Here is a 21,915-nt window from a genome sequence, read left to right as displayed (position 1 = left end):
TTGATCGAATTTTAAGGTCACCCATTAGAAGAAAATGTGCACATTTTGCAGAAAAACATATATCTGACATATTCACCAAAAGAAATGTTGAAATAAAATATGAAATTACACGATTTTTGTTTTGTTATTTTTTTATTTATAACAAAGTCGACAAAACTTAAGCTTCAAAATTATACGACCTTCAACCTTTAAAACTAGTCATATGACATAATTTTTCGCCATCCGTATAATGAATCAGCTGATTGATGGCGTCATAAAATGGCATACTTGTTGCGTCATTTTCCTCATTTTTTTGACGATTTATTATAAACGCGACTTATTTCACATTTTTTCTACATGTACTGTATGTCGACATATCTGAATTGTCAATTGATCACATTTTCCTTATTTCGTGTAATGTGCATTGCTTATAACCAAAGCATATACTTTTGACATTTAACTTAAATATTAAGAATGTACAACAAGCCATACACATATCGCACAGTTCATGAATAATCTGCTATGTTTGCTTTCCTATTTAATTCACGTTAGGCATAGAGCTGTGTAAAGTATAAGATGGTAAAAATAGCACCACACTGGAATTGGGAACGTCCCATTTTGTACACGGGTATTTTCTACTTATTTATCTGTTGTGTACTGGAATGTTTTCCATTCTTTGTGTATTTATATATTAAATTATTTTCTCGTACAATAAGGGCATTTACCATAGATAAATAAAACATTGTGCAAGTTTAAACATAATTATGTTTGTATGCAGAAATCTGCAAATGCAACCGAGTTTACCAACGGCTATTATTAGATAAACTGCTCCGGTTCATTTGAACAGCAGTAATGTAGAGTACATGACGTAGCGTGTGACGAAGAAGAAAGTTTATCGCGTTCATAAACTCATTTGAATAAAGTGATAGAATGGCATAAGGGTCTTTATTTAACTATGCTAAAATAATTATTAAAGACCCTAGATGCAAAATCGTCAATTATTGAGTTAAATGGATTATTAGATGGATTTTAAAGGATAATTAAAGGTAAGATACTAGTTCTTACGTGTTTTGATTTTTGTTTCAATGTTTGTACTTTTGTCGTTCCCTGTTCTCGGGGAAATGATTTTAACATGGGCGCCATTGATGCATCGGATCACACACGGCATACCCATAACATTTTATAAAAAACACGTTCTGCGCGTCCTTAAATTCGTCCGAAGTCGGAAAACGTATTGCCCTGTATATTTTGTCAAATAAAGTGTCAGTCGCTGCAATTGTCTGTTTACTCGTCAAAATTGTCAAGGTCTTCGATAGCTAAAGAAACTTCAGCGTACAGTTTATTTAGTATTGAAAGACCTGTACAAAGTCGCGCCAGTCAAAAATCATAAAAAGCGACATAAAGTTATGGTAGCCAGAACTAGGTCGTCGATGGTGTACATGTATGTTAACTCGACAGCATTTTGTCAGGAGCAATCGCCGCCATATTGGATTTGATCATTTTCTTTCGAAAATAAAATGAATTATAGTAAAGTAAAATCTTCTTTTCGCGGTCGTAATGTGTTAAAATTCGCATACTGCGTAAAATTGAATGTAGGCATATGGTGATATTTTTTACTTGTTTTACAGTTTGTGTGTGAATTTTTTAAAGACTATTTTGCGTACCAGAACAAATACATGTATATCACTACGCATGGTTACATTTGTTAGATTTTAAGCGCTTTTATGACTGAATTAAAATTATTGTTAAGGTTATTAGATCTATTTATGTTAAATGTCACGTTGAAAAAATCAAATGGGATAAATAGAATACTAGGATTAGCGTTGAATACAGAGAAGTTTATGTTGCTCGGCTCGAACACCGAAAGCGCTCGCCAAGGCTCGCGCTTCCGGCGTTCTAAGCCTCGCAACATAAACTTCTCTGTATTCAACGCTAACCTAGTATTCTCTATATACTAATGATGATTACTTGGGTTAATGAACCTTCATAATTATGTTCTTCAAATTCTCTTTGAAATAACTGGCACAACTGTCTCACAGGGACACTAGAGACACATAAACATGGCACCTAAACATTACATAGGGCTTATTAACCCTGATTGGATAGTTAAGATATGTTGGATATCTGAATGAGATACCACTTACTGTGAAACCATTATTAATCGTCAGGCATTAATTTTCGTGTATTCCGTCAGTTGACCGATTGACGAATTCAAGATCCTAACAAACAATTATGGCCCATATTAGAACAAATTATAAAGACTGAATTACCAAAGGCATGAGGCCCTAAAATCCAACGTAATCCACGCATACATACAGCGTCTGTTTCGTAATCAAGATTAATCCGGTTTTGACACAAAAGGGTGTAGATTACACAGTGTATTTAACTGGCACGTGACATTGCTCTAAAACGCGAGTGCAGTTCAGCTGTATCGACTGCGTTGACTTCCTTTAGGTATAAAAGTAATAATTCGCGCTAATTGTTAACAGCTTTATTACCCATTGTGTGTTTTGTGTTTTTCTGTGTTCTTGCAAATTATACAGCCTCCACGCAGCGGATCCGGATCAAAGACAATAAACGAAATTAAAAACTGATGATTTGTGATCAACACTTGACTTATATACATTTTCCGCATTGATTACAAATTTATACAGAACATATTGATTTGTGTTTGGTTGTTTGCGTTTAACTACAATACAGATGTAAAAATAGCTTGTGCTTCGTTTATGGGCTATCAATATTTTAATTATTGACAGCCTTTACGACACATTTTTCAAACCAGTGTTACTTGTAGCAATTGAAAACGTAGCAGATAAAGAGAAATTAGCAATCATGACGATTAGTTCCATCCAAACATAGGGTATTTTTTTACAAAAATTCACTTATATTTTCAGGAAATCCCCAGAAAGCACGTTTTTCGAATGACTGAGTATGACGCAATAAAACATTGCTTTGTATCCTATTGCATTCAATCTAATTTAAACTCATTCATCCATTGGTTGTTACAATTAAATCTGAACTGTGCCCTATGAAACCCCTGTCCCATAATGCACTTTTAATTTTACACTTTAGAAAATTATTGTACTTAAAGTGATCAAATATTTACGATGCAAAACTCTTTGAACTTTATTGAAATTGACCAAATAGTTTGCTTAAACTAATTTTAACAAATAATCTTCTTATCTTCTCTTATTTGCGCTGATTAAGGTAAGATTGTTATTAGTTTGGCGATGATAATAAATGAATACCACCAATTGGCAATTGGCTTCATAATGTTTCGAACACTCATTAACTTTTATTCAGCTAATAATGATACACTAATGGGGGCCAATTACTGATAACAAAAGACTAGTATATTGACATGTGACAAACAGGCCCCACCTCATGCAAGTGACTCTCATGTGTCCTCCCTCTTTCCCTACTACGATTTATCGCAACCGCGATATATTTCAGACAAACAAATCGGATATTGACTGAAGCATTTTTTTTTAAAGTCAGGAATCGGCGAATTTAAGTGCTGACGAAAACGTCATTTTTATAAAAATGACGAAATTTCGTACTGGCGAAAATAAATGGTTTCACAGTATATAAGAAGATTCTCTGATTCTATGGCACCAGATTGCTTGTGAAGTTGGGAGCAGTGGTCTAATGGTAGGATGTTGGCTTAGGGATCGAGAGGTCCCGGGTTTGAATCCCGCCCTGACCGCTGGAATTTCCTTGAGCATGAAATTTATCCCACAACTGCTCCTCTCCACCCAGGTGTATAAATGGGTACCTAGCTGTGAGGGAAATAAGCCAATGTGCCGTGGCTGCATACTGCACCAAGATGTAAACGGACGACTTATGACCCAGTGATCAGGGAAAAACTGTAAAGCGCCTTTGAACGCACATCTCGAGCATGAAAAGGGCGCTATATAAATGTGGTATAATAATAATAATAATAATAAAGTTAGGGAGAGGCAAAGAAGACCCTCCAAAGAAAGATTTATTACAACAGTATGTCAAGAGCTGGAGATATTAGTAAAAGCCCCAGGAGAGCAACTATTGTAATAATAATAATAATAATAATAATAATAAAGTTAGGGAGAGGCAAAGAAGACCCTCCAAAGAAAGATTTATTACAATAGTGTGTCAAGTCAAGACATGGAGATACTGGAAATACACAGGAGAGCAACAGTATGTCAAGAGCTGGAGATCTTAGTAAGCCACAGGAAAGTAACTCTTATTGAAACTTGTGTGCTTTTGTTTCATCAATTATTAGTGGTATAATCTTATGTCACTGTGTTAAGTATTCACCAATAACAGAGAAACAACTTATATTAGATCATCACAAACTTTTTTCTCTTTTTTTTCAGGGGCGGACATAGAAGGGTTGGGTGACAAATGGGATAATTTAAACAGTATCCCTTTGAGTATGTACACAGTAAAACTTACATGTTTTAAGGAGTTTAACTCCCATCAATCTCAGAATTGACAACTTGAACATAAATATTGAGGGATGTCAGAATTTGAACAATGAATTGTGATGTTCTTTTGCTCAGAATCCTTCCAATATCCTGTGCATCTTTCTTCCTTATTCAATAATCGTTTTACAATATACTACATAAGCTTTCTCCAAGAAGACATTCCACTCACCAACAATGGAGTAGAAGAGTTCATCCCGGTCCAGATCCTGGGCCTGTATCAGGTCAATTAGATGGCCGACCCGGTCGTTCTCCATCACACGCTTCATGAGATACGGCACTAAAAACTTGGGCGGGTTTGGAGACTTCTTCAGTTGCTCCACTACCTCAATACGCACCTTCACAGTGGAGCGTTTGGGCTCACTGGGACTCTTGTCTGAGGCTCGTACCTGGGGAACACACACATGCAGTTAGTAGCACCATCAAAGTAATACTATCTCATGCTTACAAAGAGATGACAACATATTTTGAAGTTGTAAATGGTTTAACTTAGTCTGTAAGCAGCTTTCTTGTGGATATTTATGGGATTTGTATTGAGAACCATATGTCTGCAGGAAACTATCTGCATTTTATAGAAACTGAAGGGAATATTGTTTCCTGTTATAGCTTTTGATAACATATGTGGGTTCTTCAAGAAAGCAAACAGCAACCATCTGGATGTAGTAACATATCAAAACCTGTAAAACATTGGCCATTATTTATCACTATGTACTCATAATTGAAACCTGTATAACATTTACAAGTATTAATCACTATGTACTCACAACAAAGTGATGGACATCCCCGAATGTAAGATCATCAGTGGCGTAGATGACCCCTGACTCCGAGTCAATGGTGAAGATGTCAGAATCATCCTTTGCTCTTCGGATCTCAAACTCAATTTCCCCATTGAGTCCCTCGTCGTCATCCCAAGCCAGGATCTGGAAGACAACAATGTCATTGCCATGGTGAAGAGTTTCGGGCACCTGCAGACGGTAGAGACGCTGGTTGAAGGTTGGCTTGTTGTCATTGTTGTCCTCAACCGTGACGAAAACTCGAGTCTCGTACTTTAGAGGTGGCTCTCCTTGGTCAGTAACAGTCACCTGGAAATACAAAAATACCGTATTTAAAGCGTTTATCAATTCCAGGCTTATATATATATACAATAATTAATTTTCAGATTATAATTCATCTGGTTATGCCTGAGAAGTGTGTGAATTTCATAAAAAAACAGGAACACAGAATCAAAGTGTATTCTGGGTAAAATCGCTACTTGACAGGTATTCAAGTTACCAGATAAATATCAAACAATAAACACTCCAATATCATTACTTAATGTACTGAAAACAACTTTTTTCATGACCTGATAAAGTTCTATTTTTCCAAAATGACAACATATGTCATGAAATTGCGTCAAATCAATTCAGCCACATGATAAAAATAAAAATTTCGCTTTCAGACATTTTCCACCAGTAAAAAACTGCACCATTTACTATAAATTCAAACACTGTCTAAAACTGATAGGCCTACAATTAAAATTAATTCACCAGCTACCAACAACAGCCCCCTTGTGTTTGCACCATTTCCAAAACCCTATGTGTCCATCTTTTATTGTCAATTTTTTTTGCAAAATTAGTTTTGATGCCCACATGCTTCTGTTGAAAGCTCATTAGATCCCGTCCATTAACAATTCACAAATTAGCAGAATCTACAGAAAGGTAGACTTCAAAGACAGCACATGAGGATGCTCCACAGGGTAAAAAAACAAACTTGTGCTGATTTTTTGTAAATTCACCAAGAAAGAGTGAGGTTCTTATATTTTTTATAATTAAATTCAAAATATTTTTTTAATATGATGGTTTTGATGAGATTGCATCACAATAAAGAATTGCTAATGAATTGTTTTGCTTCAATGAATATACAATTAAACAGTAGAACATTCTGGCGCTTTTACTCAGCCGCCTCCTGTGTAATAAAGAATTTATTTGGCCCAATAAGGCCACGACTTTTTTTTTTATTGGTTTACAAAAATTATTTTGAAAATGGTCCATCGGGCGGTCGAAATAAAAAAAAAAAAAAAAACATCATTGGAAAAATAAGTTAATACTAATAACATCAGAACAAAGACATCATATCTTTTATAACCTTAACACAGAGACGAAAAATCAAATTATGCAATGAAATGAAACACATCTATATCTTCAAATGAAATGAGTCACCTAAAAGCACCTTTTGTAACATCAGGCAATTTTAAACACTCCATTAAATGACATGCGTTCTTCTCCCATTAAAACGAAAAACTGCGCTTCATTTCCGTAATTCGATGCGCACCATTACGCAATGCGATGCCCGTTGCATAAATCTTGTATAAGATAAACTACTCATACACAAAGTATGTGTTTGCTCTTATTCGACTTATGACATCGTCCATGAAAAAAAATCGAGGTAGATCGATCCCCTCGTCGTCGCGGTAATGTTTGTTAAAGTTGTTGTTGTCATGAAAACTCGTTGATTTACAACGCAAAACGTCTTATTTGAACTGACGCGAATTAATACAATCATATTTGTCAACTTGGCTTTTGCTTTATTTTGATAATTTAATCCAAAGTTTAATGTTAGCAAGTGTTTTTACTGGAATTGTAAACAAGGAGCCAGTTAAAGTCTTTCGAAAATGTGCAGTCTGTGTGAATTGACAGTTTGACGTCATCAAAGGAAAGCCGCTTGCTGTCTGAAGCAATAAAGCGACAAATTTCGCGCCGACAAAATTGGCTTCCTTTGTCTAGCAATCAACATGCCGAACCAATCGTGCGTTTGTTTCTCAATTGCAATCCTCCAATTTAATAATAGCACGTGCATAGCTCCGCCTTCGAATCTTTTGCAGAGAACAGAGGCGGAGTTTAACGGTTAATTGAGCTAGTATTTTACGCAAGTTGAGTTCCGATTTGCCGAAATTACTCGGCCCTAAGCATTAAAACGACAAATACAATTAGCAGTGATTTTCCGAGATATACCGATTTGTTCCGATTTCCAAACTTTCTGTACAGTTCTTATAAACTATGGCGGACGTGTTTACAAAATTCCTAAACACATATATCGTAAATAATGGCAGTGTTTTATTGGATTATTTATACTAATTATCAAATTGCAAGGTAATACTTTTTCATCTACTATAATATCGGGTTTGTTTAATATAATAAACATGTTAAACAATATAGTTGCGTCACAGACTCGGAAATAAATTTTGATGCGGTCGACATTTTACTGACGCTGATTTTCCTATTGTCTGTAATTAAATAAATTTTGAGAAGTGCCCATAAAAGGACTGGTACATACTGTGTCACATTGAAAAATATCCCGATCTCTGTAATATATGTGAACCAATCGTTGATTGTACTTACTTGATTTTATTCGCAACCGTTCTCAAACCGGATCGTTTTTTTTCTCGTTTCGCTCGTTTTTCAGTGCGGTCGGGAATAAAATATATAAAAAAAGACGATTTTCCGATTTTATTTTTTTTCCCATTTTCCAAAAATTAGGGTCGGCGGTTTTGTAAACCAAGAAATATAAAAGTCGTGGCCTAATAGTGGCCAAAACATATTAAGCAATAATAGCCATTTTTTACATGTCAAATTATTATCATGCAAGTAAATTTCACAGAAAGAAATGTATTCATGCCTTATCATGCTATTCTTTTTCATATATTATGTATATCATTACTTTTTTGAAATAAATAGAAGCCAGAAATATTTTGTACAATTTTCTTATTTGAAGCCATGTTGTCATGACTTATCATGAGAAATAAACAAGAGCACCGCATAACGGGTGCCACGCTCGGCTACAGGTGCAGTTTTGAATAAATGAAAGCTTGTCAGATTTGTTTGTTTTGAGGTCACAGTGACCTTGACCTTTGACCTAGTGACCCAAAAATGGGTGTGGCATGTAGAACTCATCAAGATGCCATTTTCCCATGTCGACAGCCATTTAAAATTGAACACCTTCAATGAAATTTAGTTTCAATAACAGCAACTATCAATAACACAAAGGCAATAACAAGAAACAATATATATGCAACCAATGGCTAGCAAAGTAGTTTTGAAGGAGAGTGACAAGCTATAGTAAATATGAAAGTGATTTGTTTCGTTGATTTTGTAAGACTGTGATGTTGGTGGTTTGCATTGAAATAAAGTTCTAAACTATGATCCCCAATGCGGTTATCAATATATTATCCAAATTCATAAATCACAAAGTATTTGTTTTACCAATGATACAAACTCAACAGTGTTTTCTTGTCAGAGACACCTATGTTTAATTGAACAACGCAATTTCAACAAAATTTTACAAGAAGTTCCTAAACCCTTGAAACTAGCCTTTAAAAAGTGGCTGGTTTTAAAGTTTCTACCAACAATGTGTTGTTTTTTTTAATATGGAAGAAAATCTTTGCTTTTAGCCAGCTTCTTGCAAGTCAATAATAATAAGGAATCGCATTAGCACCTCCAAATACTATGATATTGCATCAAAATCCCATCAAGTTGTGAAGGCGTGCTTGTAATATAAAATCCACCAACCATCAAACAAATCTTCCCAAGACAAAAATGCAATTTGCAAACAGATTACCAACTATTTTCAGATCATTTGCAATTAGTTTTTAGTAATATTGCAAGTTTGGTGTCTGAACTAAATTGATATCCTAGCCACTAGTGAGGAACTATCTCTCTCAAAAAGGCTCTATTTTTTATGACAATTTTTTTTTTTTACAACATGTTGAAATTTTCAACAAACTGATATAAGAACAAAACTGTGCACCAGTATGGCCTGAGTTCAGATGTCAGTCAATTTTTTCAAGTTTTTCAAGTTTTTATTTTCTTAATAGCATAAACATGCTCACTTCAAACACCCACACTTCTGAAATGCTCATTTCTACATGATGTGAAGCACAGGCTAATCAGGGATGACACTTTCCGCCTAAATTGGATTTTTGCTAAGAAAAGACTTCATTTAAACACAAAATGTCATAAAAGCGTAAAGTGTTGTCCCTGATTAGCCTGTGCAGATTGCACAGGCTAATCTTGGATGTTACTTTATGCACATGCATTATGCCCAGTTTTCTCAGAACGCAACTCAAATGTATAACACAACATCACATATCAGTTTCTACAGCACCCTTGGGGCACCACACAAGATTGAATGTTTCTGTACAGTTAAAACAGATCAATTCCCCATTAATGTAGCAGAACAACTTTCTAGACATAACTGTCACTCCCAAATCAAATTTTCACACCATTTGTGGGGAACCTTAGAAGCAATTTTCAGAGGAAAGAAAACTGTTGATGCTTTAATCATCTTCTTAAGAGTGTCATTTCTGCAATTATTCCCTTTCTTGGTTCTCAAACTGTGGTTCTAGGGAATACACACACAAAACATGAGCTGTGATTATTGCTCAGGAAAACATTGGTGTTCTTTTTTTTTCAAATAAACTCGCTTCTAGATGATAGGCTTTAACGCTGTTACAAAACAGAAGAACTTAAAAAAATGAGAAAGTAGTGATAACAAGAAATATCTTTAAAAAAAGATATACTGCGTTGATTGTTGTTGGAGTTTGTGAAAGGTAAAGAGTTCAATAAATGAGATCAAGAATAGCGAATATCTTTTTCTGTGCAGTTCTTAGCTGCATCACACACAGTACGGGATGTTACGCGGAGTTTTCGCGGCTTATTTTACATTATTACGTATTGCTGGTCATAAACCTATAGATACGAAACAGAAAACCAAAAGAAGAATGGAAGTGAAATTTTAACATACGAGTCAACCGGCCACACGCTAAGTATTCGTACATATTTTAAATATTTATATGCGCGTTCTTCGAACAAACCCGTTTTAGTGGTTTGTCGGGCATTGCTATTTGATTTGATTATTAATAGTATTGAGAATCATCGAGCTCATGCTTAATACATTAGTTAATATAGTGGAATAATTCTTGTTAAATTGATTAAAAATAATAGTTATCACGGTATTGTTGAAAACACATTAAGAATCTATTATTGACATACAATAGATTTCACTTAATTGAATATCGGATAATCAAATAATTCGGTTATTGAATAGAAATTGAAAAAAACAAACCATTTGCATCTCTTCCCGTTGAAAAAACTCCTCATATTCTGATAGCAAATATGGCATATTTCGGTTAATTGAATAGCCAATTTTCTATTGCACACTATAATCCACACAATAATCCAGCAAAGAATGTCACAAATCTCCAAGGATACGCATCGTATCGACGATTTTGACAGACACGCTCAATCGACTGCCTTTGTTTTCATTTCACACTATGCATGTATGCAGCGTCTGTCAAGTGTCACGTGACTAACAGGTGTAGTATGCGAGCAAGTACAATGCAAACACTGGAGTCTCTGGTGTGCAGTCAGGTGCAAACTTTCGTATGCAAACTGTCGAGTAACACACTTCAACCGTTTGTTGTCGCTTAAAAAACAATTAAAGAGTGTGTTGCTGATTAGAAACAAACTGTTGGCGTGTCTTGCTCGACAGTTTGCAATAGGTGATGGAATGTTACACTCTATTCTCAGTTCGTGTTTATAAACCTACACAACTGCGTCACAGTAAATCATATCTAAACATGTTGTCGAACAATCGCAAACACGCACATTTGTCAAAACATCGCAGTCTTAACACTGCTGATCATGTTTTCAAAATTACCAAAATTAAATCCAGTATTTACCAGATTTTCCGGTAAATCAGTACACAGTACATAATCCGTTTCAATACTAAACTACTGGAAAGAGCGTAACGTCAAAGATACAGCATTCTCCTCGCTACAAAGTTTTCCTTTGACAGTGTATAATACACCCACGCTAATTTTCGCGAGCTTTTTACCAGGACAATACATGAGCAATAGATGTTGCTAGCGTAAGCGTTGGGTAAGCAATAAAATGAAAATGGGAAAAATCATTACACGCACCGTATGGCGTGACATTGTACATTGCTGCATAGTTTTCGCTACCTTTTTGTTAGCGGCAAAGGAAATACATGCGGACGTTTTATTTAAAGCTAGAAAGTGTGTTTTGGATTACAAAATTTGTATTCTCATTTGGGAATTCAACAAAACATTTATATTATATTTATAATGGATTCAATATTTAATTCCAATATTTATTTTTTTTAACGCTTTATGTGTCGAAACGATGTTTTGATTATGTATGAAAAGCACAATTTCCAGGAGGATTACACCCGGTTACTGATAACATTGGAAATATAATGGATTCCGTATAATTGAATACTCCGGATAATTGAATATTTGGAAGTGACAAATGGGCTATTCCATTAAGCGAAATCTACTGTACCATAATAATATCGCTCAATATCTTCATTTAACATCTTTCTGGTCTAAAGAAAATTCCAGTTCACCTAGTTAACGGATAGCGTCTATATTATATAACAATTCTTTCACTGGCCGCGAACTCAGGTCAGCACATAAGCGTATTCGAAGACGCAGCTATGACCTGTAAATAAACCACACACTAACCGCAAACTGACCCGTGATACCTCGTGGGTTAAGATGCAATGCATTAACCCTTTCCTTGACAGGTACGCGTTTCTACAACCCTATCGATTCGCTGTCAAATACGCATATCTACGCCTGTATCGATTCCCTGTTATCTACGCATTTCTACTTCCCTATCTATTACCTGATATATACGCGTTTTTACGCGGCACAATTTAATTTGCTATTTAAATGCTTAAAATGACGTTTTAAGTGTAACAGAAATGCATATACACCTGCGTTCATCATTTTTCTAAACTGTCGAGTAAACATCCGGTAATGTTGCTATCTAAAGTTCTGATACAATTGTCGACCAATCAAGACGAGGGTTTACCATTTGACATGCGTAAATCACGTTCCGGGATGTGCGCGCTTCGGGCATTTTGTAATGTCCTAAAATAGCTGCTATTCTCGAACCGTATTTAATTTTGACATTTTCCGAAAACGTATTAATAACTCGTTAAAAATGTCGCAAAAATAAACACGTTCCATAGAGATATATTATGATTTAGGTGTAAATCGATTTCATTCTTATTGTTGTTCGATTCCATTATATCGTAAATGTTTGTTTCCGAGATCATAAACGAGAATTACATCGATATGTTAAATGGCATGTACACTCAAATGTTTTTATGTTAAATGGCATGTACACTCAAATGTTTTTACAAACGACACGTGCTTATCTAAAGTTTGTGTTTCGTAATACACAGGATATTGGATTATCGGTGCTTGATTGGGCAATACAACAAAGACGCAGTCGGCAGTCTTCAATATGCCTTTGAACTGACCAACATAATAATTAATAGCGCACGTGCTAATCTAACATTTAGGGATAAGAAACACGGGTTCTAGACACTTTGAATAAACATGTTTATGGACGCAGCAGTAGTCTTCAGATGACGTTGGCGCGCGTGCCATGTTACCTCGGCGTTTTGTAATTTGGTACACGAATACACGGGTTTGTCGGCGACTTCTGGGTTATAAAGTTATATGTCGGCGATCAGATTATAAACTGGAGTATTTGATAATAAAGTAGCCGCTTAAAATTTGAATTTTGCAAATAAATACACGAACTGAAGACTTATTGAAGACGCCGACATTGCCGGATTTCGATCGGTAATAAAATGCAAAATGCAAATTAATTATATGAATATTCATGGCACATTATGCAACATCCAATTAAATTGTTACCGGTATCTATAAATGTTTATAAATCATTTGATGAATAAATGTAATAGAAATACCAAGTATTGTACGAATTTTATAAGAAATAATACAATTGATTTTGAAAATGCATGAAGTTGTTTGAGAAACTCTATGTTTTTCTATAGCTATTTATAAGAATTTACATGAATTTTGAGGCTTGCAGAATGAATTTATAAAATAAAAAAATATTCAAGAAAGAAGAATTGTAGTTTGGAAAGTAAGAAAAAAAAAAAATATTCCAAAATATAATTATTTGTATTTGATTCAACACACCAACTTCACGAAGTTTCTATATGAGCTGGAAAGAGATTTGCATTTAAACCCAGTAAAATACACAACGGTCAACTTTACATGACTATAACTGATTAATAAAATAATGTAGAAACATAAGTTTACACCACAGGAAAGGAAATCTTATAAGCTAAAACTTTCATATCGAGTGTTTTTCAATAATATTTCAACTTTTATGAGAAAATCAGGTTTAAAGGCAATGACGGTTGCGTTTCCAAAGAGGTAGATTTGCATTGAAACGCAGTAAAACACACAACTGTCAACTTTGCATGACTATAACTGACCAATTGATTAAGGTAGAAACATACAGTTTACACCACAGGAAAGGAAATTTTATTAGCTTAAACTTTCATATTGTGTATTTTTCAATAATATTTCCATTTATATGAGAATATCAGGTTCAAAAGCAATGAGGGTCATAAAACAGCGTTTTTCCAATAATGCCTGTACAGATGGGGTACTGATATTGATAAGATGGCTATCAGCCACTGGTCAGCAAGCAGCTAGGTCTTGTGGTAACTGGAGAGGCTTATATTGGCTAAATGGCTGTCAAGGAAAGGGTTAGAGTGAGGCCACGCTTCCACTGCTCTTTATACTTTTACATGTTATCATGTTGACAGGAATATGGAAGTAAGAAATAAATATGAGAACATAGCCTTTAAGTATAAAAGCTGTGTGAATACGTTTTTTGTCACTGTGACCTTGACCTTTGACCTAGTGACCTGAAAATCAATAGGGGTCATCTGCGAGTCATGATCAATGTACCTTAGAAGTGTAATGATCCTAGGCAAAAGCTTTCTTGAGTTATCATCCGAAAATTTTACTATTTCGGGTCACTGTGACCTTGACCTTTGACCTTGTGACCTCAAAATCAATAGGGGTCATCTGCGAGTCATGATCAATCTACCTATTAAGTTTCATGATCCTAGGCATATGCGTTCTTGAGTTATCATCCGAAAACCGTTTTACTATTTCGGGTCACCGTGACCTTGATCTTTGACCTTGTGACCTCAAAATCTATAGGGGTCATTTGCGAGTCATGATCAATCTACCCATGAAGTATCATGATCCTAGGCGTATGCATTCTTGAGTTATCATCCGAAAACCATTTTACTATTTCAGGTCACTGTGACCTTGACCTTTGACCTTGTGGCCTCAAAATCAATAGGGGTCATCTGCGAGTCATTATCAATCTACCCATGAAGTTTCATGATCCTAGGCATATGAATTCTTGAGTTATCATCCGAAAACCATTTTACTATTTCGGGTCACTGTGACCTTGACCTTTGACCTAGTGACCTCAAAATCAATAGGGGTCATCTGTGAGTCATGATCAATCTACCCATGAAGTTTCATGATCCTAGGTGTATGCGTTCTTGAGTTATCATCCAGAAACCATTTTACTATTTCGGGTCACCGTGACCTTGACCTTTGACCTAGTGACCTCAAAATCAATAGGGGTCATCTGCGAGTCATGATCAATGTACCTATGAAGTTTTATGATCCTAGCCCCAAGTGTTCTTGAGTTATCATCCGGAAACCACCTGGTGGACGGACCGACATACCGACCGACCGACCGCCCGACCAACTGACCAACCGACCGACCGACATGAGCAAAGCAATATACCCCCTCTTCTTCGAAGGGGGGCATAATAAAAGGTGCACGCACAAACTGTATTGATGTCGAGATTGAGTGTAAAACTGTTCTATCTATTAAGCCTTTTCATTAGAGATAAAAATGTTTCATGCTGAACACGCAGTAAAACAGTGTTACAAAGATGCGGACATGTTTCCAATGTTCTGGTGGAATGCTCAAATCAGCCTTTGGAATAAATGAAGTCTATTCATTCTGAACTAGCCGCGAGAAGTTTTATTTGAATTTTATTGGACAGTTACAAAGGTCAGGTAAGGTGAAAAGCTGGCGTATACAGCTTCGCCGAAAAACACAGAGCTGTTTTCAGCTGAGCTCCGATGGACTGTCAAATTACTCATGAGTTTTATTAATAAACTTTGTCATGCACAAAATGTGTTTATTACTCATTTGTGTTGTTCCTGTTGTTGTTTTTATATAGATTTTTATGTGATCTTCAGAATTGGTCTACACAAGAACATTGATATAGTAAACATGATAAATGATCATCCCTTCAAGTAAGATGAAGCTGTCATCTGAACTTGACACTGTATGACTAGATTTCTATATATGGTCAGCAGCAGCCACTTTCAGGTCACTCCAACCTGACTGACTGACCAGAGGTCATTAAGGAACACATATGCAAGTCAGTGGCTTTGTCCATGGAGGTGAATAGTTCAGAGACATGGACACGCAAATGACATTGAGAAATGAACAGAATGTTAACACAGGCTTTTCCTAACAAGGAGCGTTAACACTGAGTGCATCCATGCATGGACTGAAGGACATTACAAACATGACGTTTAGCCTTCATGTATGAAAACTCAGACATCAACTAAAACATGATAACGAATACATGTCTGCTTGATATAATTGAAATAAAATTTTGAAGCTAACTTGACATGTCTTATAACACAAATCAAGAATGAACATTTCAGAAGAACAAGAAATAACAATCACTATTTCCTGTCATTAAATGTTTCAAGTGATAATTTTCCAATTACACAACACAAACCAGTATGAATGCAACATGTATTTCTAAGGCATATATAAGATGTTATTACTTTTGAATCAATTTCATATCAAACAATATTAATTTTGTATTTTATATGATTTATATTTAAGGCTACAACTGCTGAATATAAATAATCTTGACAAGCATAAAGATGTTAAGAAAACTGTAGAATTGAGCATTCAAAGAAAACAATCCCACAAAGTAACTTTACTTAAATAGCCTGCAAATTTTCCAGCAATTAATTTTCATCACTGCAGAAAAACTTCTGCCAATAATTAGTCAAGTTAATTATCTGCAGCGATAATAATTATCTTTGTAGTAGCTCTAATTGATAAACGTTTGCGATGTTGCAATTAAAGCACTTGTATTAAGATTTATGAAACATTCAATGCACTTAGAAGCAGCAAAGTAGTTTTGGCCAATTAAATTTGATGCAGTTGCCTATTTGCACATAAATCAAATCCAATTTTTATGTCTATAAAATTGTTTTAACACAAACATCATGAAAATAACATTTCATTGTGTCAAAGAAAATACGAAAAAAGGTCTTATGTAACAGACAGCCAGCTTTCGCACAGTCTGCTCAGGAATTTCGCTTTTTGCTATAAAGTCACACAAGGTTTCATGGTCTCATTAGAAAAAAGGGTAGCCCCTGATAAGGATGTGCAGAAGACCCATTTTCACATGAAGCAGGTAATATTACAGTGCACATTTTATGTCATCATAATTATGGAACACATATTAATGTTTTCTCAAAGGCAGAAAAACAAGTCGTATATTATAAGCAGATGCATGTTAAACATCCTTTAGTCTTAATAAGCGCTTAATTATTATAAACGGAAAACTAGAAACAAGAGCTGTGTTTGTGAAACACAATGCCCCCTACTGCGCCACTTTGAAGGATGACCTTGCACTTTCACCACTCAAAATGTGCAGCCCATGAGATACACATGCATGCCAAATATCAAGTTGCTATCTTTAATATTGCAAAAGTTATGACCAAGGTTAAAGTTTTGGGACAGACACACACATTAAATGAAAACAGGGAAATGGTTAAGGTAAAACCAGTTGCCAATGACAAAACAATTGGCATTAAATGTTATTTGTCTTAATTCTTAAGCCCAATTTTTATTTATTTTTCCACATTCAAAACATTCTGCAGCATTCATCATATTGGAGAAAAAAAGTTATATTGGAGAAAAAAAGTTATGTCCCAAAAACACCAAAAGATTATGTAGAGCAAAGTCGGGTAATTTAGAGTCCTGATGTGTCGAAAATGTAACCCTCCAAGTGCCCAAACTTAATGAAAAACACCATTTTGACTGGTTGATATTTGCTAATGAACGTTATTATCGTTGCTGGCATAACTAAAAACTTCAAGCGATTTAACTAATTTCGACAGTTAGCGGCTAATTTCGACACTTGTCTTTGTATTAATTTTCAACAACTGTTTTTATCAGTTATTTACATTGCATCTCTCAATTAATAGCATTTCACGATCTCTTTAATGCCCAGCGATCAGGAGAGAGTGTCTCAATAAGTCGTAGGGCTTTCCATGCAATGGAGCTTAAATAAATAGGATTATACTAAACTAGTGTTAATTGCAAATCAGAGATTCATAAATTAATTGCAATTAGAGTTCGTATTGTGCTCCAACTTGACTCAATATACAGTACAGACACCGTGTACTTAAACAAATGCCACTCGCCGCGATGTTCATCTCACTGTAAGCTTACCAATATGAACCCCGCGATGGGTGTTCAGATCAAATGTCGCAAGGGCCGTTTGCCATAGACGAACACCGCGAATCACCGCGGACCCATAATATCTACCCCAGTATTCATCGTGTTCGCTAAAAATAAGTGAACATAAACGTATTGAATTGATCCCTTTCATTTAAAAGTGATAATGAATAAATAAAGTCTATTTTATGTACATGCTGGTCGAAAGGATGCGATAAGTATTTTAAATATATTGGCGACAATAAAACGCCCCCAATTCATATGTGTCAACTGTATCTATACATGCAACTTCTCCCATCTTTATCCAATACTCGATAATCCCATATACGCCCGATTTCCGTTTTTAAAGCAAATTATGTGAGGGTAATATAGACGATAAGAGTGCTCAAGAATGTCATAAACATAAACGTTCCCAATTTTCGAAAGTATCAAATGAATTTCGGCATATGATTCTATTTAAAGATTAGATGAAATAAGCGCCCAAAAAAGACAGTTGTATTCCAACATGCGAAAATCTCCTTACACGGTTTGCATGCGCCGGGTACAGCTATTTTCGGCATGCAACTTCTAGATGAAATAAATGAATTTCCTTGTCCTGATAAAAAGTGCGCGAAAATTGGCGTGGGTGTATTTATTTGTAAATAAAAATTTCGTAGCGGGTACAACATTGAGATCAATTGATTTCCATTAAAAGTTTCGTTGTGAATTTCAGCTATAGTTGAAATATCTCGTGAAATATTTGGCATTGCCATTAAGAGTTAATAGTATTGATCATCTAAATGCTTTATTTACGTTTCCGACGTTATGTACTGTACAAATTTAAGTGCATACATGTGCACATACATATAATATCTACATGTAGTACACATGTATATGATTTTCTTTTGTACATGTACATTTAAAACGTGTGAATGACCCTCGCAGACAGGTGTTTACGGCGGTTGCGCAGCATCCGCGATGATCACATGTGATCCAATTAACAATATAATTAAGTAAAAAAAATACAATTTCATTAATCAATAACCTTCACAATCTTTAAATAGCTCTAATTTTATATAATCTGCTTGAAAAAATATAGAGAGAGCTAACTATAATATTCAATAAGCTGCGTCAACCATTTAAAGATTAACTCTATTTAACGAATCTATCTTTCCATATCCCCTGGGAATGCTTAAAAACATTTGGAGTGTCGGAATTACCCACCATCGTATAAAATCGGAGGATAATTTCGACACCCCACAAATCATAGTTTAAAAAATGCTTGGCACCATTCAAACACAAATACAATGTCAAGTGAAACAAATTTTATACTAGAACTTGTACAAATACCAGAAATACAGCGAAATCCTGAAGGGACGTAATTATGTAACCTCCCTTAGCGAAGCTCATAACGCTATAAAAAAGTAATACAATGTACGTATTTTAAATGACTCACTTACATGCAAACAGCGAGACGTTTGATAGAGAGATGTTATCTGGTGACGTCACAACACTACGTAACATTTTACAATGAAATCATACGGGATGATGATGATTTTAAGACAAGTCTGATAAATATTGTCGAAAGTGTCGAAATTAGACGACTGTCAGAATTACCCGACATTGCGCTATGGCCTTTTTGGAATGAGATTACATAAGGTGCTAAAAAGGCAGGAAGTATAATTCATGATGTGAATCTTAAGTCTGTAAAGATGTATTAATACCTCATGAGAAAAGTGTGTGGCAATTAGTTGTACATTGAATTTGGTTCTTTTTAAACATACAAACATGATAAAGTTGTACAGGCTAATAATGAAAAGTATGTCAAAACCATTTTAGATTTGATCTACATAAATTGAAAATGAAAACCCTACCAAGTGTTTGTGTATCCTATTAAGGTAGCGCACCTCTAATGATTTCCCGCGATTTCTTCGAAGGTTGAAGAGCCTACTATTAGGTGCCGTAGCCTAGTGGTTAAGGCGATAGACTAGAAATCTTTTGGGATATTCCCGCGCAGGTTCGAATCCTGCCGACGACGTATACTTTTTTGCGACGCGTTTTATTTATTTTCTAACGTAATTTGATTTAATATGGCATATAAGCTATATTTATTGTTAAATATGTTGCAATTTTTAGGCACATTCTTCAATTATTAAAATTAAAACAACGTTATGGCGAAGTTGGGTGATTTACTGTTGAAAATACGAACCATGCATGTTGCATTTTTATTTTTATTTAAAAAAGTAAACGGTAAATCTGTCTATTTCTTGGTATTTTTGCTGTATATAGTGTTCCTATAAAAACTAAGTTTAAAATATGACTTAAATGATACTATTTTGAATTATGACACTTTGTTTTTAACTGACCCAATTTTTACTTGGCTGAAATCACTTACATTTCATGGCGCTCTTCCATAGATAAAAATTTGTAAAAAATAAATGTCTGTAAAAGAATACTTATTTCATCTTGTTTAAACTTTAAACACCTTTACAGCATCTGTACACACCAACTGCATGCACATATTTGGAAATTTGAATGAATTATGGAACTTTTATATACCCCAGGGGTGAAAATAAACTGGACAAAAGCCGAGCGTGGGGGTGGTTTTGACAAAATCGGTATATATTTTTAAAAAGCATGGAAAGCCTACCTACAAATTTGCATGTAGTTCAGTGAAATGATGCTGATTAAGAAAATAATTACTTAGATTATATTTGGATATGTGCCCATTAGAGGTGCGCTACCTTAATAAAGTAGTAAGTAAATTTTAAAGACCTAAAAACAAAAAATAATTACATGCCTTGAAAGATTAATTAACCCTGGCTTGAACATACCAGGTACATCAAAACGCCCAAGATACATCAAAGCATCTCATATAAGACACAACCAAGATATGTCAACACCTGCTGGCCCACAGCAAGATTTCAATAATGATTTTCAAGCAGAAGAATGTGAAAACACAAGAATCAAAATTGTGATTCATGAAGTTTTTGAGTCAAAACAACCGACACTCATCAACCCATGCAGCAATGATTACATCTACACAAGCAAGGTGCCAATCATTATTGCAAATTAATTCCAAGCCAAGATTGTGGGATACAGAGAGAAGTAGCTCTGCAATAAGCCATTGGACACACATTAGTTGCCCTTTTGAATACTAAACTGGAAAACTGACATTTTCTTGGAAGATTTGACTGATGGAAATAATCTGGTGGCCATTTGTCCCTAACCACTCGTGAAAGCCTTTTAGTAACTGGCTTAGCATTGTCAGACAAGAAGATGGCAATTTTTTGCATTTTTTAGAAGACAAATTATAGAGAGATATTAGAAGCTTAAAAAAATAGCATTAAGGGGCTAAAACTTATCATTGGGAAATAATTTCTTTAAGATTTGGGTACTTTTTGTAAAGATACAGATAATAAATTAAATAATTATATTTTTTCACAGATTTTTTTATTTACACCACATGATATGTCAAAAAGGAGTATAAAAAACGTCTACACAGTACAACTTTCGTTCAAGTTTTCACATACATATTTAGGGACTGTAATAATTATGTTGATGGAATTGCTTTAAAAACATATAATGGCACATATTTCTGTATTTTTGTTCCAATACAATGAAACTCATTAGACCAACCAAAACAATCCTTGGAGTTTAGTATTCTAATGAAACATTACAATGCCAGAAACATGTGGTACAACACATGTGACTCTCTGAGCTGGTAATACCAACCCTATTAAAGAAACATAAACTTCCAAATTGCGCTCATGATGAAGCCATATACACAGAATTTTGGCTAGCTTCAATCATGGGTGCAATTTTATAGTGGCATCATTATTTTCGATATGGGTGAAAATTGCACTTTTATGGCCTATAATTAGAGGCCTAAGTTTAGAGTCATTTTTTCCGTGACAATTATGATTTTACAAAATCTTCCATGTTCATGTGAGATATACAAATTTAGGGTTTGACTGTTAAACTAATGTTGAGATGTGACAGTTTTTCACTCATCTCTATCAATGGGTGCATATTCATGTCCTTGTTTTGACAGATTTATGCCTGGTCCGCAA

The 21,915-nt window shown here is 34.9% G+C and overlaps 1 protein-coding gene across 4 annotated transcripts in view; it reads right to left on the bottom strand.

Annotated features, from left to right (window-relative positions):
• LOC127877845 (protocadherin Fat 1-like) overlaps positions 1 to 21,915 on the bottom strand; it is a 173,417-nt gene that overhangs the window by 64,509 nt on the left and 86,993 nt on the right. For all 4 annotated transcript variants that reach the window (XM_052424130.1, XM_052424131.1, XM_052424132.1 and 1 more), the window contains exons 5-6: positions 5,207 to 5,524; positions 4,615 to 4,831 (exon numbers count right to left, since the gene is read on the bottom strand). In XM_052424130.1, the coding sequence (XP_052280090.1) occupies positions 4,615 to 4,831; positions 5,207 to 5,524 (535 nt within the window). The remainder of the gene's footprint in view (positions 1 to 4,614; positions 4,832 to 5,206; positions 5,525 to 21,915) is intronic.

The sequence above is a fragment of the Dreissena polymorpha genome, chromosome 4 (assembly GCF_020536995.1).
Source record: "Dreissena polymorpha isolate Duluth1 chromosome 4, UMN_Dpol_1.0, whole genome shotgun sequence".
NCBI classification, from domain to species: domain Eukaryota; kingdom Metazoa; phylum Mollusca; class Bivalvia; order Myida; family Dreissenidae; genus Dreissena; species Dreissena polymorpha.
The sequence above is the reverse complement of the archived record's forward strand: the minus strand, read 5'-3'. Positions and strand labels throughout refer to the sequence as shown.